The sequence below is a fragment of the Gavialis gangeticus genome, unplaced genomic scaffold (genome assembly GCF_001723915.1).
Source record: "Gavialis gangeticus isolate Ggan-Ray unplaced genomic scaffold, GavGan_comp1, whole genome shotgun sequence".
NCBI lineage: Eukaryota > Metazoa > Chordata > Crocodylia > Gavialidae > Gavialis > Gavialis gangeticus.
The window spans coordinates 18,830,580-18,848,833 of NW_017729033.1; the positions used below are offsets into that span (position 1 = coordinate 18,830,580).

The 18,254-nt window shown below is 43.8% G+C and overlaps 1 protein-coding gene across 2 annotated transcripts in view; it reads right to left on the reverse strand.

Annotated features, from left to right (window-relative positions):
• LOC109304039 (flocculation protein FLO11-like) overlaps nucleotides 1-18,254 on the reverse strand; it is a 39,139-nt gene that overhangs the window by 11,670 nt on the left and 9,215 nt on the right. The window contains exons 2-8 of one of the 2 annotated variants that reach the window (XM_019526514.1): nucleotides 16,803-17,204; nucleotides 14,933-15,068; nucleotides 13,094-13,182; nucleotides 8,355-8,418; nucleotides 5,456-5,544; nucleotides 3,534-3,646; nucleotides 2,321-2,477 (exon numbers count right to left, since the gene is read on the reverse strand). In XM_019526514.1, coding sequence (XP_019382059.1) covers nucleotides 2,321-2,477; nucleotides 3,534-3,646; nucleotides 5,456-5,544; nucleotides 8,355-8,418; nucleotides 13,094-13,182; nucleotides 14,933-15,068; nucleotides 16,803-17,204 — 1,050 coding nt within the window. The remainder of the gene's footprint in view (nucleotides 1-2,320; nucleotides 2,478-3,533; nucleotides 3,647-5,455; nucleotides 5,545-8,354; nucleotides 8,419-13,093; nucleotides 13,183-14,932; nucleotides 15,069-16,802; nucleotides 17,205-18,254) is intronic. The other variant, XM_019526515.1, reaches the window with a different exon arrangement.

An 18,254-nucleotide genomic window follows, 5' to 3' on the forward strand; every position in this document is an offset into this window, starting at 1 on the left:
ATGTGCTCCTTGATGATCTTCTCAAAGAGTTTCCCCAGGATTGAGGTAAGACTGACGGGCCTATAGTTGCCCGGGTCCTCCCTCTTCCCCTTCTTGAAGATGGGGACCACATTTGCTACCTTCCAAGTTAAGTGGTGGTTCCCTTCCTCCAGACTTTGGGGTGCATTTCCTTAAGGCACATGGAGTGCCTTGGCCTGCTTCAGAAACATACTGTTATCTGAGATCTGTAAAGCAACAATATGGAACAGCCAACTGACTTTTATCAAGCACTATGCTTTCTGCTAAGATGTATGGTCCAATGCCAAGCTTGGACGAACAATACTCCAATCATGACTGGATGTGGCTGGCCCTCATCCTCAGTGCCTGGAGGGGTGGCTGCTTGTCAGTCACCTACTGCATGATCCTCATTGATGTATCCTTGAAGAAAAAGGATGGCTGCTATCTTACAGTGACTGAGCTGATGATGTTTGGGGTCAAATACATTATCAGCCTTTCTTCCATGCTTTTTAGGGTTCTCAGCAACGTGGACTTTGAATTGCAAGGAAACTAAGGCAGGTCACTGTGACAGGTCTGGGCCATGGGCCCCACCTCTTCCTGACAGTATTCCCTCACATCTACTCCACCTGCTGCTTCTCAGCTACCGTGACTTGATGGTAACCAGTATGTATTCAGAAGGAATACATCCTTTGAGACAAGGATAGCAGTTCTTTCTTTGGTGCCCTAGGGCTATTATCATGGCCTCCTTGCTGCCTCTGTAACTATGCACACACCTCACCAATGACTCTCTATGCCCTTTTGTCAGGACTCCCCATCTCACAGTCTCTCTATGCAAAAGTCTTCATGGGGTCTCTCCAGCCCCAGCCTCTGTTCAGACTTCAGCCTGTTCAGCTTCTTTTCCTTTAGCTGAGACCCCTCAGTTCAGGTCCATTGTTCAGGCCCTGGTTCTCGGGGTCTCGGGCTCAGCCCTGCAGCAGAGGGTGCCAGCCAGGTGCCCTGCTTGTGGCCTCCTGTGCCCTTACAGACACTCCCAGTCCTCCAATTTTTTAACTTGATTCCAAACAAAGGGGGTTAATCACCTTGTTACAAGCCACAGTTGCAGGAGTTCCCTTCACTCCCATACCCGTAAGCTAGAACTTCCCTCCCCATCCCAGCTCCAGCCAGGTTTATGTCCCTAAGCTCTGCCTTCCTTCCTCACCTGGCTGCTGCCCCAGGTGGAGAGAGCCATGCAGGTGTCCCTATTTAGCTTAATAGGCTGCCTGGCTTCCCCTGATTTTCAGCCTTCTGCAGCTCCTTAGCTGTTCCTGGTCTCCAAGCCGGAGTCTGTTTTGAGCTGCCTACTGCATCTGCTGTTCCCTGAAAGTCCCAAAAGTTTGGCTCCTGGCAGGGGTCTGCCCCCTTCTCTTCCTATGTTGCATGCAGGCAACAGGGTTTGGGTTTCCTGTTAGTCACCCTGTCTTTTATACTCGTGTGAGAGAATAAGGAGAGAAAAAACATGCATGCAACCCTAATAACCCTTGCTGTTCAAAAGACTAACCTCCTGTGCTTGAGGTGTATGTGTATGTAGGGAGGGGATCACACTAATTATGTAACATCTCAAATAACCATAAGTAACAGTCCTACACGCTGGGGATTTTTTCGGGAAGTTCAGTGATCAGAGGATACAGTGAAAATCAACCATAAAAACCTTGTTTTGAAGTCATGACTCATGATTTTTGAATCATGGTATATTGCATGCACCATGATGAAATTAATTTTATGCTACTGTCTCTGCTCGTTAGTAAGTAGAGCATGGGCCTACTTGCTTGTGAAGGAAAACTGAATTATAGGAGGGCTCCTTTTACATTTTCCTTTGTATGTTCTACTTAAAATAGCGCTTGGTAATAAGAACCAAGAATTCTGCACTGTAAAAGCATGGCTGATGTTCTTAAATGCGATTTAAATTCCTATCACATTACTAAAAGTGGGATTTCATTATCCAGCTTTTGTCTTTAAGGTTACTATTCTATACATCTATCATACTGTGCTTTGGGGCAGCATTTTGGAGATCATGGGAATCCCGATGAAGAACAGGGCATTAAATTGTATTCAAGTAGGTTGGAGAACACGAAGACACCATAATTAATGTAGCAGATTGATTCCTCTGAAAAGAGGACTGCAAAAATGTGGCCCAAAGTCAGAAAATAATCTGCACTAGGTATTAAGCTATCTGGAGATCAATCGAGAATAAACCGTCAAGGAAGCATTTTTGCTGCTGTTTAAACAAAAGGGTGCCAGTTGCAGGTGGAATGCTTCAGTGCAACATTAAATGTTCGTTACTTGCCTGCTGATAAAATGGCTAGTAGTACAATAGTTAACGGAGCCAGTTCACAAGAATCTCCAGCCTTTTGAAGAAACGTTTCCATGCAGTACTGTGGTTGAGTGCTACCAGCTGGACAGAAGGCATCAGGAGGACACATAATGGGGTTCACATCTGGGCTCTGTTCAAATGAAAATGTAGCATGTTCAGCGACAGGCAAGACTTGTTGCTTAAGCACCATCACTGACTGTGTTGCATGAGGCAAGGCACTAGGTAAAACTGTCCCTGCACTGAATATCTTGCAAGCTAAGAGAAACACCGGAGACAACCTGGAGGAAGACGTAACTTTTTAGAGTAGCTACTAAACTGTGCTTTCAACAAGAAAGATCTGGGTTTTTAGATGTCACGTGAATGTGAAGGGTAGAAAGGAGACTGACTAACATGAGTTTTGAGGATGGCGTTTTTGATAAGCCAGGCTGGAGGTTAAGAACTGGCATCCCATGTCTCAACTTAGAAAAATCAAAAGTGGCAAACTAGCCTTGGTTATGTAGGCTGAAATCTTTCCTGGGTTTACCCAGGATGGCACTAGTCAGCATAAGAAGGTAATAACTGCCATTTACTGAGTCAGGCTATGGATCCATCTTGCCCTGTGTCACACAGTGGCAGAGAGCGGATACTGAAAAAGAGAGTGAACTGGGTATGACCAGGGTTATTTCTTTATTTCCACTGTTCTCCTCTGTTTGCGGCCTCCACCATTTAAGGTCTAGGAAGTTCTAATTCAAAGGCTGTATCCCCAATTCCCATGCTTAATAGCTACTGATGCATCTTTCCTCCAAGAATTTGTCCAGTTCCTTTTTTGAATCTAGCTAAGCTGTCAGCATGCACAGCATCTGATGGCAATGAGTTCCACACTTGAATTACATGCTTTAGTTACCATAGGCTAGAGAACAGCAAATCCCATCTATTAGAGACTTGTCCCTATTTCAAATAACTCAGCCCATGGAGCCTTCTCTAGCTTTCTTCTAAATGCCCCTGAAGCATGTGGAAGCTTTATGAGGAGTGCGAGGACATGTAATGGCTCTAGGGGTAGTTAACATTTGTAACTATTTCCCTCTAACATGACTCTACCTATATTGGGAGTTAAAATAAAGATGCTGTTAATTAAAATGCCTTGAGTTTTTCATGGATCAGCTACATTTCTTAAGCCAGGCTTTTGCTGTAGTTTATAGAGACTTACAGGGCAGTAGTGATTTTCTGGGCATATGTCACAGCTCTCCTGGCCCACTTGTAATTGGTATTCTCCCGTCTTGCAGACTTTGCATTGGTCATCACCAGAAGCTTTAAACATACCTACGTATCAAAAGAAGCACAACATGAGGGTAGGATTAGGCCACTAGGGCTTTCACTGACAATCCTTGTATGATCAGTGCTTCACAAAATACTGGTAATGGGAAAGGAAAGCTGCTGAAAATATTTTGTGCACATAAGTAAAATCAGAGTGCTGAGTCAGTCTGCTGAGGGAGAAAGGAGACCACAAAAGAGAGCATGTGAGTTTGGAGAAAAGGGAAGAAGAAATATGCATTTTTAGATTAGCAAATAGCCAGAGTTAAGTCTGAGGCATGAGTTCAGTGCAAGGGAAATAACCACGCTGAGTTTTCACACACTCTAAAAGCAGTGGTGAGTGCAAGCTGTCCAGTTCTGAGCTGGGCTCAAAGGTCCGAGGTATTTGCATCCATAACTCTGGTTTCAGTCCATCTCTCGGACTGAAATGTTTGAGCTGTTTAAAGATGTTGAATAGTGTTTGAAAAGTTTTAAAAAGGGTTTTCTTTACTTCACGGGATGAGAACAATGGGTCTCTAGAACTACCAAATGGTACCTTGGCTGAATTTGAAAATGTTAACGCTTTTTGGATGTTTTAAAAACATTATGGCCCTGTGAAACATTGTCATGCAGTCCTTCAACTAGTGATTTGAGGAGTGGCTCAAGACTGTTGCTGTGTCCGGGGCTCGCTGTGTATTTTAGTGTTATGCTATGGATTCTGTGCTGCATCAGGCAGCACCGACTGCAGTCTGTAGAAAATGTCCTCATTTGCCTTCACAAGCTCCCTGTTGCTTCTGCTTTATATTCTCATGCCAGTACTACTATATGGGTATAGTTGGTTACACTGGAGCGTACTATACTTTGTACTGTACCGCCCAGTGTGAATGCACCTTGTACCCACAAAACTGGGCTAAGTAGCTTTAGCCGCTACTTAGTTTATTCCTGAGCAAAGTAAGCTATTGACAAAAAAAACCCAACCAAAACAAAACAAAACAAAACAAAACAACCCTGCTTTCCCAGTACTGACACAAAGCAAAAGGCTTTTATCAGCACAGCTATGTCAGGGTTTATGCTTCTTCACCTCTTTTTTCTAACTCAGCTATGCCAGCAAAAGCTTGTAGTGTGGGTTTAGCCTTGGAAGTGCTTTGATTGCTGTAATGAATCTTGTTGTCATCAGCAGGGGATCCTGATAAATGGGCACTGAAAAGAGTTTGCTCAGTCATTAGCTTGGTAGAATCAAGTCGCAAGAATTTTCTGTACCACTAAGATGGATACGATTTCCTCTGTAAGCAACAGCTGATAAATCTATTCAGGCACACGGTTTGTTGACAATAATTGTCAGCTGCCAGCTTGTTGGTCAGTGGAGAGCAGTCTTAATCTTAACAGGCGCTACATGAGATGTTTTCTGCGGAGCTGGCTAATTAGCTCCGCACTAAAGTCTCGGCGGCTACACATGCAGCCCTATTAGGCTTCAGTAAACAAACTAGTAAACCAGTAAACTCTGCCATAAACACAAGTACTATCCTGCGGCAGAGTTATTTAGTGTGCCACAATGCACATGTAGATGGTGACGGGGCTGGCTGCAGCACATTGAGCCCCCTACCAGTCAGGGCTGCTCTAACGCATCTCAGTGCGCTGCAGTCCCAGGCACATGTGCAAACATGGCCCAGGAGCAATAAACTCCAATGCAAAATGTGCTGGAGTTTATTCATTAACATGCATTAATTGCATGTGTAGGTGCGCCCACAGTGTGTGTCTTCTGCAACTCTTCCTCTCTAGCTCTTTCTTGCCCCTGGCTAGACTACTAGTGCTCTTCTTCACCTTTAATTGCATTATTACCTGGTGGGCAAGGTGAACATTCTTCAGAAGCTTCACTGATTGCCTCTTCTCCACTAGGGCAAATTGTGCACGTGCTGCAGTTGGTTGTGCTTTGGAGGGATAGAAGACAAAGAAAAAGAGGTATAAAAACGGCATAGGCTATAACGATAACCTGGCGCAGCATGGAGGTCGGGTAGGGTGTGGGACAAAACCCAGACAACTTGCAGGGGACATGATGTTGGATGCAGGGAGACCGGTGGATGTGGTGTACCTTGATTTTAGCTAGGGTTTTGATATAGTCTCCCACTACATTCTCCCAGGCAAGCTAAGGAAGTATGGGCTGGGTGAATGGACTGTAAGGTGGATAGAAAACTGGCTGGATCATTGGGCTCAGAGACTAGTAATCAATGGCTTGATATCTAGTGGACAGCCGGTATCAAGTACAGGGCCCCAGTGGTCAGTCCTGGGGCAGGTTTTGTTCAATGTCTTCATCAGGAAGACATTGGAAGATGGCATAGAGTGCACCCTCAGCAAGTCTGCAGATGACACCAAGCTGGCGGGTGTAGTAGATACGCTGGAGAGTTGGGCTAGGATTCAGTGTGACCTGGATAAAGTGGAGGACTGAGCCAAAAGGAATCTCATCGGGTTCAACAAGGACAAGTGCAAAGTCCTGCACTTAGGACAGAACAATCCCATGCACCGGTACAGGCTGGGGGCTGACTGGCTGGGCAGCAGCTCTGCAGAAAAGGACCTGGGGGTTACAGTGGATAATAAGCTGAATATGAGCCAGCAGTATGCCCTTGGTGCCAAGAAGGCTAATGGCATCCTGGGCTGCATTGGTAGGTGTGTTGCCAGTAGGTGCAGGGAAGTGATTCTTCCCCTCTATTCAGCACTGGTGAGGCCACATCTGGAGTTCTGTGTGCAGTTTTGGGCCCCCCGCTACAGAAAGGATGTGGACAAGTTGGAGACTCCAGCAACAGAAATGGTGATGGTGCTGGGGGACATGACTTCTGAGGAAAAACTGAGGGAACTGGGCTTATTTAGTCTAGAGAAGAGGAGACTGCTGAGGGGACTTAATAGCAACCTTCAACTACCTGAAGTGGGGTTCAGAAAAGGATGGTGCTGGACTGTTCTCAGTGGTGGCAGATGACAGAACAAGGAGCAATGGTCTCAAGTTGCAGCAAGGGCAGTTTAGGTTAGATATTAGGAAGAATTTTCTCACTAGGAGGGTAGTAAATCACTGGAGCAGGTTACCCAGAGAGGTGATGGCATCTCCATCCTTGGAGGTTTTCAAAACCTGGCTAGACAAAGCCTTGGCTGGGATGATCTAGTTGGGGCTGGTCCTGCTTTGAGTAGGGGGTTGGACTAGATGACCTCCTGAGATCGCTTCCTACCCTAACTTCCTATTATTCTATGTTAACGACTTTATTTCCTCCTGTGGCCTCGGATACGAAAGTTTATGTCTTTTTCCTCATTAGAGGCTTAGCTGCCATCTGAGCTGTACTGGTTCAAACTGCCAGTATAGACCGTTGCACTCGACAAGCTATGCCAGTGCCAGTCAGATGTTGTTACACTGGTGCAGCCTGTCTGCAGTTGGGCTTTGCACACCAAAGCTAAGCAGAATTTAAACCTAGAGGTGAGTCATGCAAAAGACTGGGAAGGGGAGGCAGAAAGGTAATCCAAAACCTAATAATTTCTGAGAATTGCTAGCATCCTAGTTTATCATCACCAAACTGCCCAATATTGTTAATGTAAAAGGCACACATTTTCCAGATAATTACTTATTTGCCTTCTCTCCATTCCTTCCCACAGAGGAATTGCTCTAATGCAGTCTCAGAAGCCCCACTCCCTTCAAATTACTCTCAGGAGTTTATGCAGAGGAGTTAAGCTGCTGCTTTCTACAAATCCCTGTCCACTGTTTGGCAACCATTGATCCTTCCAGATCATGGTGTATGTATGAGAGGTCACCCAGACCTTGGATGCCTAGGCACAGTGTTTTGTTTTTTAGTTGTTTTTTTTCTGGAAGGAGTAGAGGCTGCCCAGACTTTCCACCCCGCCTTTACGCGCCTAAGACAGAATCCAAAGGCCAGACTGAGTGTGGTGGCTCCACAGCTGTATTCGTATCTGGGAATTGAACCTAGGTGTCCCGCGTGGCAGACAAGGACTCTATCACCGAAAAACAGTGGACTCCCCATCCACTGGAACTTGTTTATTAAGTGACCACAATCCTAATTATAAAATGACCAATTAATCCCAGCACGGCTGTCAGGTGTGTTCTGATTCCACGGGCCATGAGTCTGCCTGTGCTCTAGGTAGAAGGGGATCCCCGGGTGCATCCCCAGGCTAAGCCTCCTCCATGCCTTAGCTTAGGTGTACTGACATTGGGCCAACCTGATGTCGCAGGTTGAAGGTAGGTGTAGATTCTGGGATTGGGCAAGCAGCTCCAAAATGCACACAAACTATAAACATTTGCTCATTATCGCTTCCTTCCTTTTCAGGTCTCTGTGACCAGGTATTTTGCAGATTTGTTGGAGTCTGACAGGGCTGTACCATAAGTATTTCTGCAGTGGCCTCAAACTTGCAACCTCTGGGCTGTCAACTGTACATCTCAGTGCCCACAGTACCTTAACCCCTGCTCATTGTCACTGAGCCACCAACTTCTTTGGGTGCCTTGTCTGAAATGGGTCTTTGCTACAGTTTAGTAAAGGGAAGATTGGCGTATGAAAACCTTCAGGAGCACCTTGCCCCCACTCCTCCCACATGTAATCCAATCCTTCACATAACGCTATTTAAGGATGAAAAAATAGGGATGACTTTTTTTTTTGGTAAGGTGAATTAGTTTCCTGAGACAGCTACTGACACCAAGAGAAACTTGCTATCATTTCCCAGACCCCCAAACAGTTGCAAATGTAGTTCTTACTTGCAGAATGATCCATGAGGACAGGGAATACAAAATGCTGAGTTGTGCTGGGAGCTAAAATACCCTGAGAAAGAGAAGAGAGTGAGTCCCCTGGCATCTGCCCTTAGCTTTGGCAACATTGCTAGTTACTCAGATGTCTGTTTTGTAAGTGTTAAATTAATATCCAACCATTAACGTATAAAACGTGTGTGCTCTTCTGAGGGCGATTTCTGTGGATTTGGGATGTCTCTCCTTTGGTAGCAAACCTATAGAAATAATGGAAAGCTCATGAAGACATTTACTTGATTCATGTGATGCCTGGAAGGCTCAGCCATGTCACCTTAACTTCACCTGCAATGCTATTGCTCTGATTTCAAGCTCTGTCAGGAAATGTAAGAGTTCTTTGCTAAAGGTGTTGGGGGATCAGACCCATCAAAGTTCATGGTGGCAGGGTTTGAGGACTTGGTGTTCAGTGAAAGGGCTGTTTGGAAAGGAAAATAATGGGTATAATCAACTACAATAATGGGTATAGTCAACTAACTGGTATCAAACAAGTTACTTTTCTTCCTTCCTGTATAAGAGCTATGGGGGTGAGCATTTTGTCTGGAGTGAGGGAAAGCACTTGTGCGTCTCACCCGATGGGCTAGACTAATTCTGATCAGGGTCTTTCTGAGGACTTCTGAAGGCCTGGACACCTGGTCTCTTCTCACCAAAAGACCTGAAGAGGGAGGCTCCAGAAAAGACAAGTCAGCTTGGGCAAGTAGATGCTTTGGGGGGTGGAGTTGTGCTGGCCACCCAGGAAAGAGAGAGAGAGTTAGTTGTTTTGATCTGAAGTTGTGCAACAAGCAGGACAGGGTGGCACCTTAACCTATTGCACTGACAAAAGCTTTATGCCCCTCTGAACAAGATGTTATCTTTGCAGTGGGATCAGCCATGCCAGGATGGGTCTTGCTTCACTGGCATTTTCAGATGCTGCCACACTGTTGTCCGGACCCTGTTGCTCCTAGGGCTTTAGGAGCCCAAATTTATAAGACAATGACTGGGTGCTACACCCCACCCGTGGGGTTTCCCTTGCTTGCAGAAGCCCTCCCCAAGTCAGGAAGCAGCAGCCTGATGCACTTGCCACAGGAATCTGCTGGAAAGGAATTTCTGGAGCCCGCAGTAAGCAAACAGATGTTTTCCCCTACAAGACATCACAAATGGTAGCTGCCTTTAGTTATAGCAACATGTCTGGTCACTTATAGTGGCACAAGGCAATGTCTGTTTGCACCTTAAGGTGCCATCCCTCCCTGCCTTCTGCCACAGGAAAGGAATCGAGTTCAGTGACTCTCAACCAGAAATAAATAACAAGTAATTAATTGCCTGACCTTGTGCTGTCCACATGTCCTCTATATTTGTACAATATTATTTATTATTCTTCAAATAGAGAACACCCACACTTTAGAATACTTAAGTACTGCATCACATGTGTTTATGGTGCTACGGAAACACTGACTTTAAATGTCAGGACTTCCTTGTTACACAAAGGGAGACAGAAGGATAGAAAAGATGAGTGTCTCTAGTGCTTTGTGTGTAAGGTTTGCAAGACTATAACTTGAAAGTATGAAAATTAAGTCAAAGACACAGCAGAAAAGCCACAAAACCAGCTAAGACCTTTCAGTACAAACATGGAAGTGTAGCTTGAGGATCTGCACTGGAAGATCTAGAGTCCTGCAATACATGAAAGAAAATAAGGGAAGCTAGAAGAATATAAGGAGAAATCTGTGGCCAGCAGAGATAAGGACAATAAGGAGCTTGAGTAACATTTGACTTGATCCTGCATTCTGATTTAAAAATCTAGACGGGTAAGCACAAAAAAGTCACCGTGGCACAATCTAAGTGAACTAAAAACTGGGCAGCTAATAGATCTCAAAATCTAAGTGTAGACTAAGAACTGTCAGGTAGATGTGGTCTTCTACTGGGACTGCAGGAATCAGGCGTTGGCCCCATGCTATCTAACATTTTTGTCTGACCTGGAAGAAAATAGTAAAATCACTTTGATCATGCAAGGATTAGAGAAAATAGTGAAGTAGTGAAATACAGGTCACTAGTACACCTAACGTAGATCTCTTGGTATGTCATCTATCTAGAAACAACAATGTAGGCCATGCTCATAGATTGTGAGACTCTCTTGGGAAATAGTGACTGCAAAAATTACTTAAGAATAATGGTGGATAATTGGATAACTGAGCTTCCAGTGCATAGCAGTGGTTATAAATGTTAATGTGATACTTGAACGCATCAATGGGCATATATCAAGTAGGAGGAGGAAGGCTTATATTCTCTTTTGCATTTGGCACTGCTAGAATACTACATCCAGCTCTGGTGTTTGGAGAGGTTTCGGAGAAGAATGAGACTGAATAAAGGTTTAAAAAAAAAACATGCCTTACAGTGAAATAGTTGAGCTTATCATAAAAGACTTAAGTTTTCGAGAGCATGCTAAGGGGCTAAAGAAATCTGATAAGAGAGCTCTCCAATCTTGCAGACAAAGGGTATATAACAAGATCCAAGAGCTAGAAAGCTGACGCTTGGCAAATTCAGCCTTGACATGAGGTATAAGACTAAGTGAGGATAATTAATGCTAGAACAATTTACAAAGGCTTCAGGTGGATTCATCACCACTGAAAAATTAAAATCTCTGTAATTCTTGGTTTAGTTTAAACTAGAATTAATTCAGAACCATCTTAACGCCTGCGTTTATACAGAACAGTCCCAACAATCACAACAGTTCCTTCTGTCCTCTAGCAATGAATCGAAAACTGGTTGTGACATGCATTTTTACCTTGCCAGTGGGACAGGGGGAATATCTCGGTTGCTCTTCGGCAAGTTGGTAAGGCAGTGAATCAGGGCTGCTTCAGAAAACAGATAGCGCTCTCCTTCCTCCTTTCTGAGAAGCTTTTGAGGAGGGTGACTGAGAAGTTGATGCTACTTTCCCAAAGGGGAAGAGGAGGGAGCATGAGAAGTCCAGCAAAGTCAAAGCTGCTTTGCTTCTTCCTTCCCTCCTGTATAAGATGGATCAGTTTGTTCTCTATACCTTCCCCCTCCCTATGACATCAGGCCTGGGAAGGGGGAAAAGGAGTGAATATTGAATATCCCCTGAATTTGCACCATGTCTTCCACCAAGGCCTGGCAGGGAGATGAAGGTGTTGACAAAGTCCTGGCACTGCATCAGGTAGAAAAGCACTTTGCTGCAGTTCCTCTGTAGGCCTAGGAGGCAGAGAGGGATGAGGAGGCCCTGAGGCTGGAAGAGCAGCCAGGATGCACCTGGGACAGAACCGTGTGTGGCCTGGGTTGTCCGTCACTCATTCTGGATGAGTGGATGTGGGACTGCAGTGGGCGGGGGCACAGAATTAGGATGGGGCTGGTGAACAGGCTCCACGCCATCAGGCAGACAAAGGGCATGTCTACACGAGATACTAACTGCAGTAGCTTAATAATACTGTGCAGTAGCGTGTCATAGCAAAAACAGTGCTAATACGCTACTGCACAGTATTATTAGGCTGCTGTCCAGTAGCATCACTTAAAAGGTGTTTGCCAGTGCTACTGTGCTGTAACTGGTTACTGTGCATTTTTTTAGGACTTGATTATACAAGTACTAATTACTAAATAAACGTGCAGTAGTAACCCGTGCAAATTAATGAACATGTAGACATGCCCAGAAAGAGCTCCTGCCACATGGACCAAAATCCCAGATTTGGAGTTACTAACAGATAACGCAGCTCTGCCACGGCTGTTCAAACGTCAAAGAAAACAAAAAGCCCCCAACCAAATAATAATCATCTCATGGCTTAGAGGCTAACCTCCTGGGGGGTTTTTTTCTTTTTGTGGCTTAATTTCTGATGTTGAACTTCGGGTTAGTAAAACTGCAGTTAGGGAAGTGTAACACCCCATGTAGTCCCAGTTTACGACTGTAGACTTTGCAGACAGGTTTTTCTCCCAAACTTAGCAAAATATGGATCCTGCCTTGGTTTCCATGTTTGACGCTTGAAATCTAAACCTGCACAGCAGTGTCTGCAGAAGGAATGCCCTTTTTGCATAAAAAAAGCGACACATTGCATGTATCCATTGAGTAACTGCAGGAACAAATGCCCAGCAGGTGTTTCACACAGGCTAGGATTCCAGGGGACTATGGCCACCATCACCATTATCTCCAAATTGGAAATATATCTTTATATTTTCTTTATATAATATCTTCTTTATATCCTCATTGTTGTTATTGTTGCTGTTACCGTGCCTACGTGTGTTGCATACCATGCAAACATGCACACTCATGCATTCCGAAAATCCAGCTGATAATGACCAGTGAATGGGGACATCGCTGCATTTAATAAGAAAATGATTTGGCATGATATTCTCCTCACTTTTCAAAAAATGTCTTTCCGTTGCTAAAAAAAATAAATAAATAAAATTACATTTTTTTTAAAGTGCTCTCTCTCAATTATATTCCTGACTCTTGTGGAATATGTTCCCAAGGTGACACTGTACACATTATTACTTTGTTATATGTAAAAAGAGTAATTTATTATGTGGTTTAGTTGTAGTTTCTACATAAAAAATAAACAGCCAGAAAAAAAGGGAATGGAAAGGGATTGGATTACTTTTTGCAAAACAGAAAAATAAATGATCGTTGAACGGTTACTTTTCTCTTAAGTAATCCATCCCTGTATGTTCTGCAATATCACACCACATGTTTGTGTTGAGGTCAGAAAGTCAAAGCATACCTTTTCCACACATGCGGCAAGCTGATGCCCCTGACTCATTGGAATAAGAGCCAGGCTGACAGGGGAGACACGCAGTACTCTGTGTAAAACTAAAAAGAGAGAAGAACAGGGTTTAGCTCAGCTTTGTATATTTGTCATGAGGAGAAAGACCTGATGCAAGTTGCTTGAGAAAAGGCTTTGGAGCTCAAAGACATTGTTTGCCTTATCCCTATGAAATCCAGCAATCAGTGCAGCAAAAACAACCAGAGCTACCCTGAGCTTGAATTGCTCTGCTAAGAAATGGAGTTCTCTGTACTAATGATATATGTTTCCCACAGTTCACTACATGCTTAAGAGAAAGGCAGAAGAGACCAAATGATAAAGTCCCATCTTCAAAAAGCTTAAGCCAAGATTTTCAAACCAGGCCACTTAAAGTTAGGCTTCAAGCATTTGATATCTAAATTGCTGGGTGTTGTGTCTTTGTCCCCATTTTATCTGTGGCAGGTTAGGATACTGTGTCTTGGGATTGTGTCAGGGTTGACTAAGAAGTTTTACTAACAGGTTAGATCAGCGGTTCCCAATCTGTGGTACAGGTACCACGAGTGGTACATAGACAACATGTCAGTGGTACACGTTAACAGATTTAGTATAATTACTTTATATGACAAAAATTTGCTGGTGGTACTGAAGGTTGAGCTGAAAAATGTACTGATGGTACTTAAGGTTGTACTGTTTTAAATTGGTGGTGCTCAGTTTGTCAAAGTTTGGGAACCACTGGGTTAGATAATGAATTTGGATATGATAGTTTGGATAGGGATGATCCTGCCTCTGGGTTGGACCTCTGGAGTCCTATTTTTCTATGATTCGAGGAGTCTGCACCAAGTCCTAAGCTGTAGCCACATATCTAAAAATCTTGGCCATCCAGTCTAAACAGTATATAAATAGGAGGTGGAGACAGATGCAGTAAGTTAAGTCTCCATGGCAGAGGAAAAGGACGTGTTGTATCCACTTCAAATAGCTGTATATAAAATAGCTAGCACAAGGGATGCTTTGGAGAAAGATAAGGGCAGGCTTTTTAGCTCCTTTTCAAAACTGATAGATTGGGTGAGAATTGTGGAAGGCAGGAAAGAAAGTATGAATATTTAAACTGGGCCGGTATGAGCTAGAGTTGTCTCAAAGCTCAGGGGGAGTGTGGTATTTTCAAATACAATGAATAAAAATGTTAATGATCCAATTAAAGCCATGCAGAGTACACAAAACTAACATGGGAATGGATGAGCGTAGAGAAGTTATAGCTGTAGCCAGGTCAAGAGTGTATTTTTGATTTGGCTACCCCACAAATTCCACTGAAACTAGGACGTCTTTGAGGAAATTTATTTGGAGGCATTTTCATGGTGTGATTCACTGCAGCATCTCACAGTCATTAATGAATAAAGCTTCATAATGGCCGCCTGAAGCATTGAAATATGGGATGAAAATACAAAGGTGCAGAAGACATTTAATTACTTGCTCATTTTACCCTGTAGGAAATTTTTGGCAGAGCTGGACAGAGAAACCCATATTTCCTAGTTGCTAATCTCATTCCTCAGTAATAAAACCTTACTTCCTCCTAATGCATGGAGAATTCAAAACGGACATCTCAGAAAAGGAGCTGGAGTCCGAGGGCCCTTCTACACCGTTTTTTGGGTTCATATAACTGTATCTTCTGCTATTGGGAAGCCTCTTCAACAGTTTGCTTCTCTCACTGGGGTGGGGAAAAAATTAGTTCTATATTCTTCAAAATGTATTAACTAATGGTTTTAAAATACAGTTTAGTTCCACAAATACAATCCCAATCCCAACAATGGTCTAGGTACTTACTTAGTGTAATATCCCTGTGGGCAAGGCAAACAGATCTGTTGTCCAGCTAGAGGCTGGTAGTGACCTGCTGGGCAGGGTGTGCAATCGGCACGGTCTGCACAGGAGCCTTCTGAACAGCAGAGACAGCTCGATGTCTCTAAAGTGAAATAAGCCTTTAAACAATTAGAATTGTAACTTTTAGTCATTGCCAAAGATAAAGTATTAAAATAAAATAAAAATTCAGGGCAGTGCCAGGAATGATAGTTTCAAACAAGCAAATCTTGAAGGGAAAAAATTAATGCTGCATATCAGATTTTAATAATCTCACAGTACTTAAATTGGTTCAGACAGGCATAAGAATAATTATTAAACAGACAGTCAGTACTCGAGGGACTCAAATCTGTTGGCTCAATTGTGGAATCTTTGCTTAACAAGGCTATTTTTCCTGCTTTTAATTTGAGAAGCCAGGAAGTTTTTCTTCATCGTTAATCCAAAAAAAGGAGCAAAAGTGTATGGTTGCTTTTGATCTTTGATTAATCTAAGCCTGGCAGGAAACAGAACTGAAGCTAAAAACCTCAGAGCAGAGAATTCTGCCTTAAGCAGAAACGTCTTTGAGTGTGGATAACTCACCATTCCCGCACTGTACAAACATGATCCATCTGATTCTACAAAACCAGCTTAATCTACACAGAAGAATTATGTAGAATTTGCTGTAACAGCTTGCTGGTCCATCAAGTCTTTATCCTGTCTCCAGCAGGGACCAAGGCTTGGTATGTCATAGCAGGTTATGCGGGACAGGGAAACGTACCCAGATGGGCAAAACGGTACTCAAGTGCTGAGAAATACCAATTCTGCTTGACCTCAGAGATTAACTCATGCTCTGGACCATAAATCTTGAGTGTCAGTGCTTATTTAGAGAGTGATAAAAGTTATATCATTGGTCTTAAAATTATCCAGTTCATTAAAAAAAAAAACCCACCCCAAAACTAGGATGCTTATTTACCTGCCCCCCCCCAGCTGTTATGACTTCCACCATCTGACTACATAGCATATGAAGGAGACATACCTATTAAGGGGCCTTTGGTTGTGGGTCTAAATACTTCGATACTAACAAGTATTGTGTGGGAATGGGGATTATGTCCCCAGTAATCTGGCTAGTGGAAACAACTGTCACTTGTTTCTGAGCGTCATAGTCCTCAGAGCTTTGCAATTCAGCACTTAAGTCCTAAAAGAAATAAAAACTTAACAATATGACTGTTGCTCTAAAGGTGGCATGTAATGGGGAGAAGGAAAAGGAAATGGATGGCTCTCTTGCTCTTTAGTAGCATGTTTGCAGACATTTATTTTTCCTCTGATTTTTTTTTTAAACCTTTTTTTGATATCAGAAATGCCTGGTCTCATTGCTGAAAAAACAAAAACCATTCTTAAAAATAAAAAAAAAGACACCACAAAGGGCTGTTCTCTCAGCCCTTACTGTAAAGGCAGGAATGCAAAGTCCTTAATGGAGTTTTCTTACAGTTGGCTCAAAGAAATAGTTTTAAACGTCTTGTATTTTGTCTGTATCTCTGTTGATTAAAATAAATCCCCCGTGTCACGCATCTGCTAACTAACCCAGTTGCCGTTGCATCTGCTTTGTGTGTAGTTGAATGAGTGGTAGGATTATAGCTTAACCATGATGTTTTCCAGGGAAAACAGGACAGATAAAACCTGGTTTTCCAATGTGAAGAAACAAGTAGGTAAATAAGTCCAGCCATTCTTTGCATGAAACAGCAACAAGAAAAATCAATCTCTGCCTCCCACCCCCAAATACACATGGCAAATGTTTGCCCTGTAACAGAAAAAAAAAAAAAAGAGAAGACTGGGACAGGGAAGAGGATCCGCTGGGACTTACCCTTGTTGGGAAACGTTCCTGGTGAGCAAGGCATACATGCTGTTGTGTTCACTGCACTACAGTTTGTGGACTCTGTGCTGCTTATGAATGGAGATGCTGATGGACCCCCAGTTGACATTACTCCTGTAGGAACCTGAACGGTAGTCGCATTTGCAGCAGGGGACACTGTCACATTTACAGCGGCAGAAAAATCTTCAACTGATGTTATACTTGGAGTAATAGATGGCTCCCCAGCTTTCGCCACAGGATTGGAAACGGCTGAAGGTGTTGCAACTGGATTTGGTAGGGTAGAGACCTGGGCAGTATTTGCCGTGGGAGAAGCCGGCAACCCACCAGCACTTGCTGATGCCGATGCTGAGGCCACAGAGACCTGGGCAGTGGTTGTCTGTCCAACAACCATACCTAAACAGAATAAAAAGTATTATTAGTGACTCAGTTAATATTTTCCACGTTGGAAACGGGGTTAAAGCTGCAATGATTCTGATCCCCTTCTACTGCTGTAGGAGTATGCATATATAACTTACATACTTATATAACTTATACCAGTATTATTCAGTACTGATTTAACTGCTAAATCTCTTCACACCGTAGGTATTTTTCAGTAGTGTATAGGATTAACAACGGTTGTCACATGTAGTTTTTTTCTCTCTGCATTATCTGCCCAAGGGGAGAGTTCAGTAAGAATCGTGGTTTTACTTTAGTATGCCTTTTTCAAATACAGATGCTGTTTGCGTTGCAGTCGTAGCAGATGATGATTAGGTTTCTGAGGGTCCTTATTCCTTTTAGGCATTCATTCCTTAGCTTTGGTGCATCCAGTAGTACGACTAGGACGGGGCGAGTGGGGCACCTGCCCTGGACACTGACTATGAGGGGGCGCCCAGAATCCCCCCTGCTCATGGGAAACCCTGAGCCGCCCCTGCCGCAGGAGCTGGGCACCACCACGGTGTCTCTGAGGGGTGGGCGTGAGTGGGGCAAGCAGAATGGTGCTGCCCCCGTACCAGGGAGCCTTTGGCAGAGCAGGCACAGCCCTGTTTCCAATAGGTATGTCTTGGAGAGGGAAGGGGAGTGAACAGGGCACCAGAATCTGCTCCCAAGAAGCTCAGCCGTGGGGTACCACCAGAGCCGCTGCTGAGCAGCATTAGAGGCAGGTGAGACTTTACCCCTCTGCCCTGGGTGCTCGATGAGCTTGCTACACTTCTCGGTGCCACCATTAGCAAAGGTGCGATTCCTGTACAGATTAGCGTCATTCCTGTTTTAGAGCTTTCTATGAGGAGCAAAGTTGTTGGTCTTCATTCTCATGCTGGTGATCCAGGTGACCTTTCAGAGATGTTGTGTCCAAGCCATTGAGCACTTTGAAGAGAGAGGACCAACCTCGAACCCAACTCAATATGGTATGGCTACCGACCTGCTGTTGCAAGTCCCTTCACCCCTCTGATCCCTTTGCTCCCACTG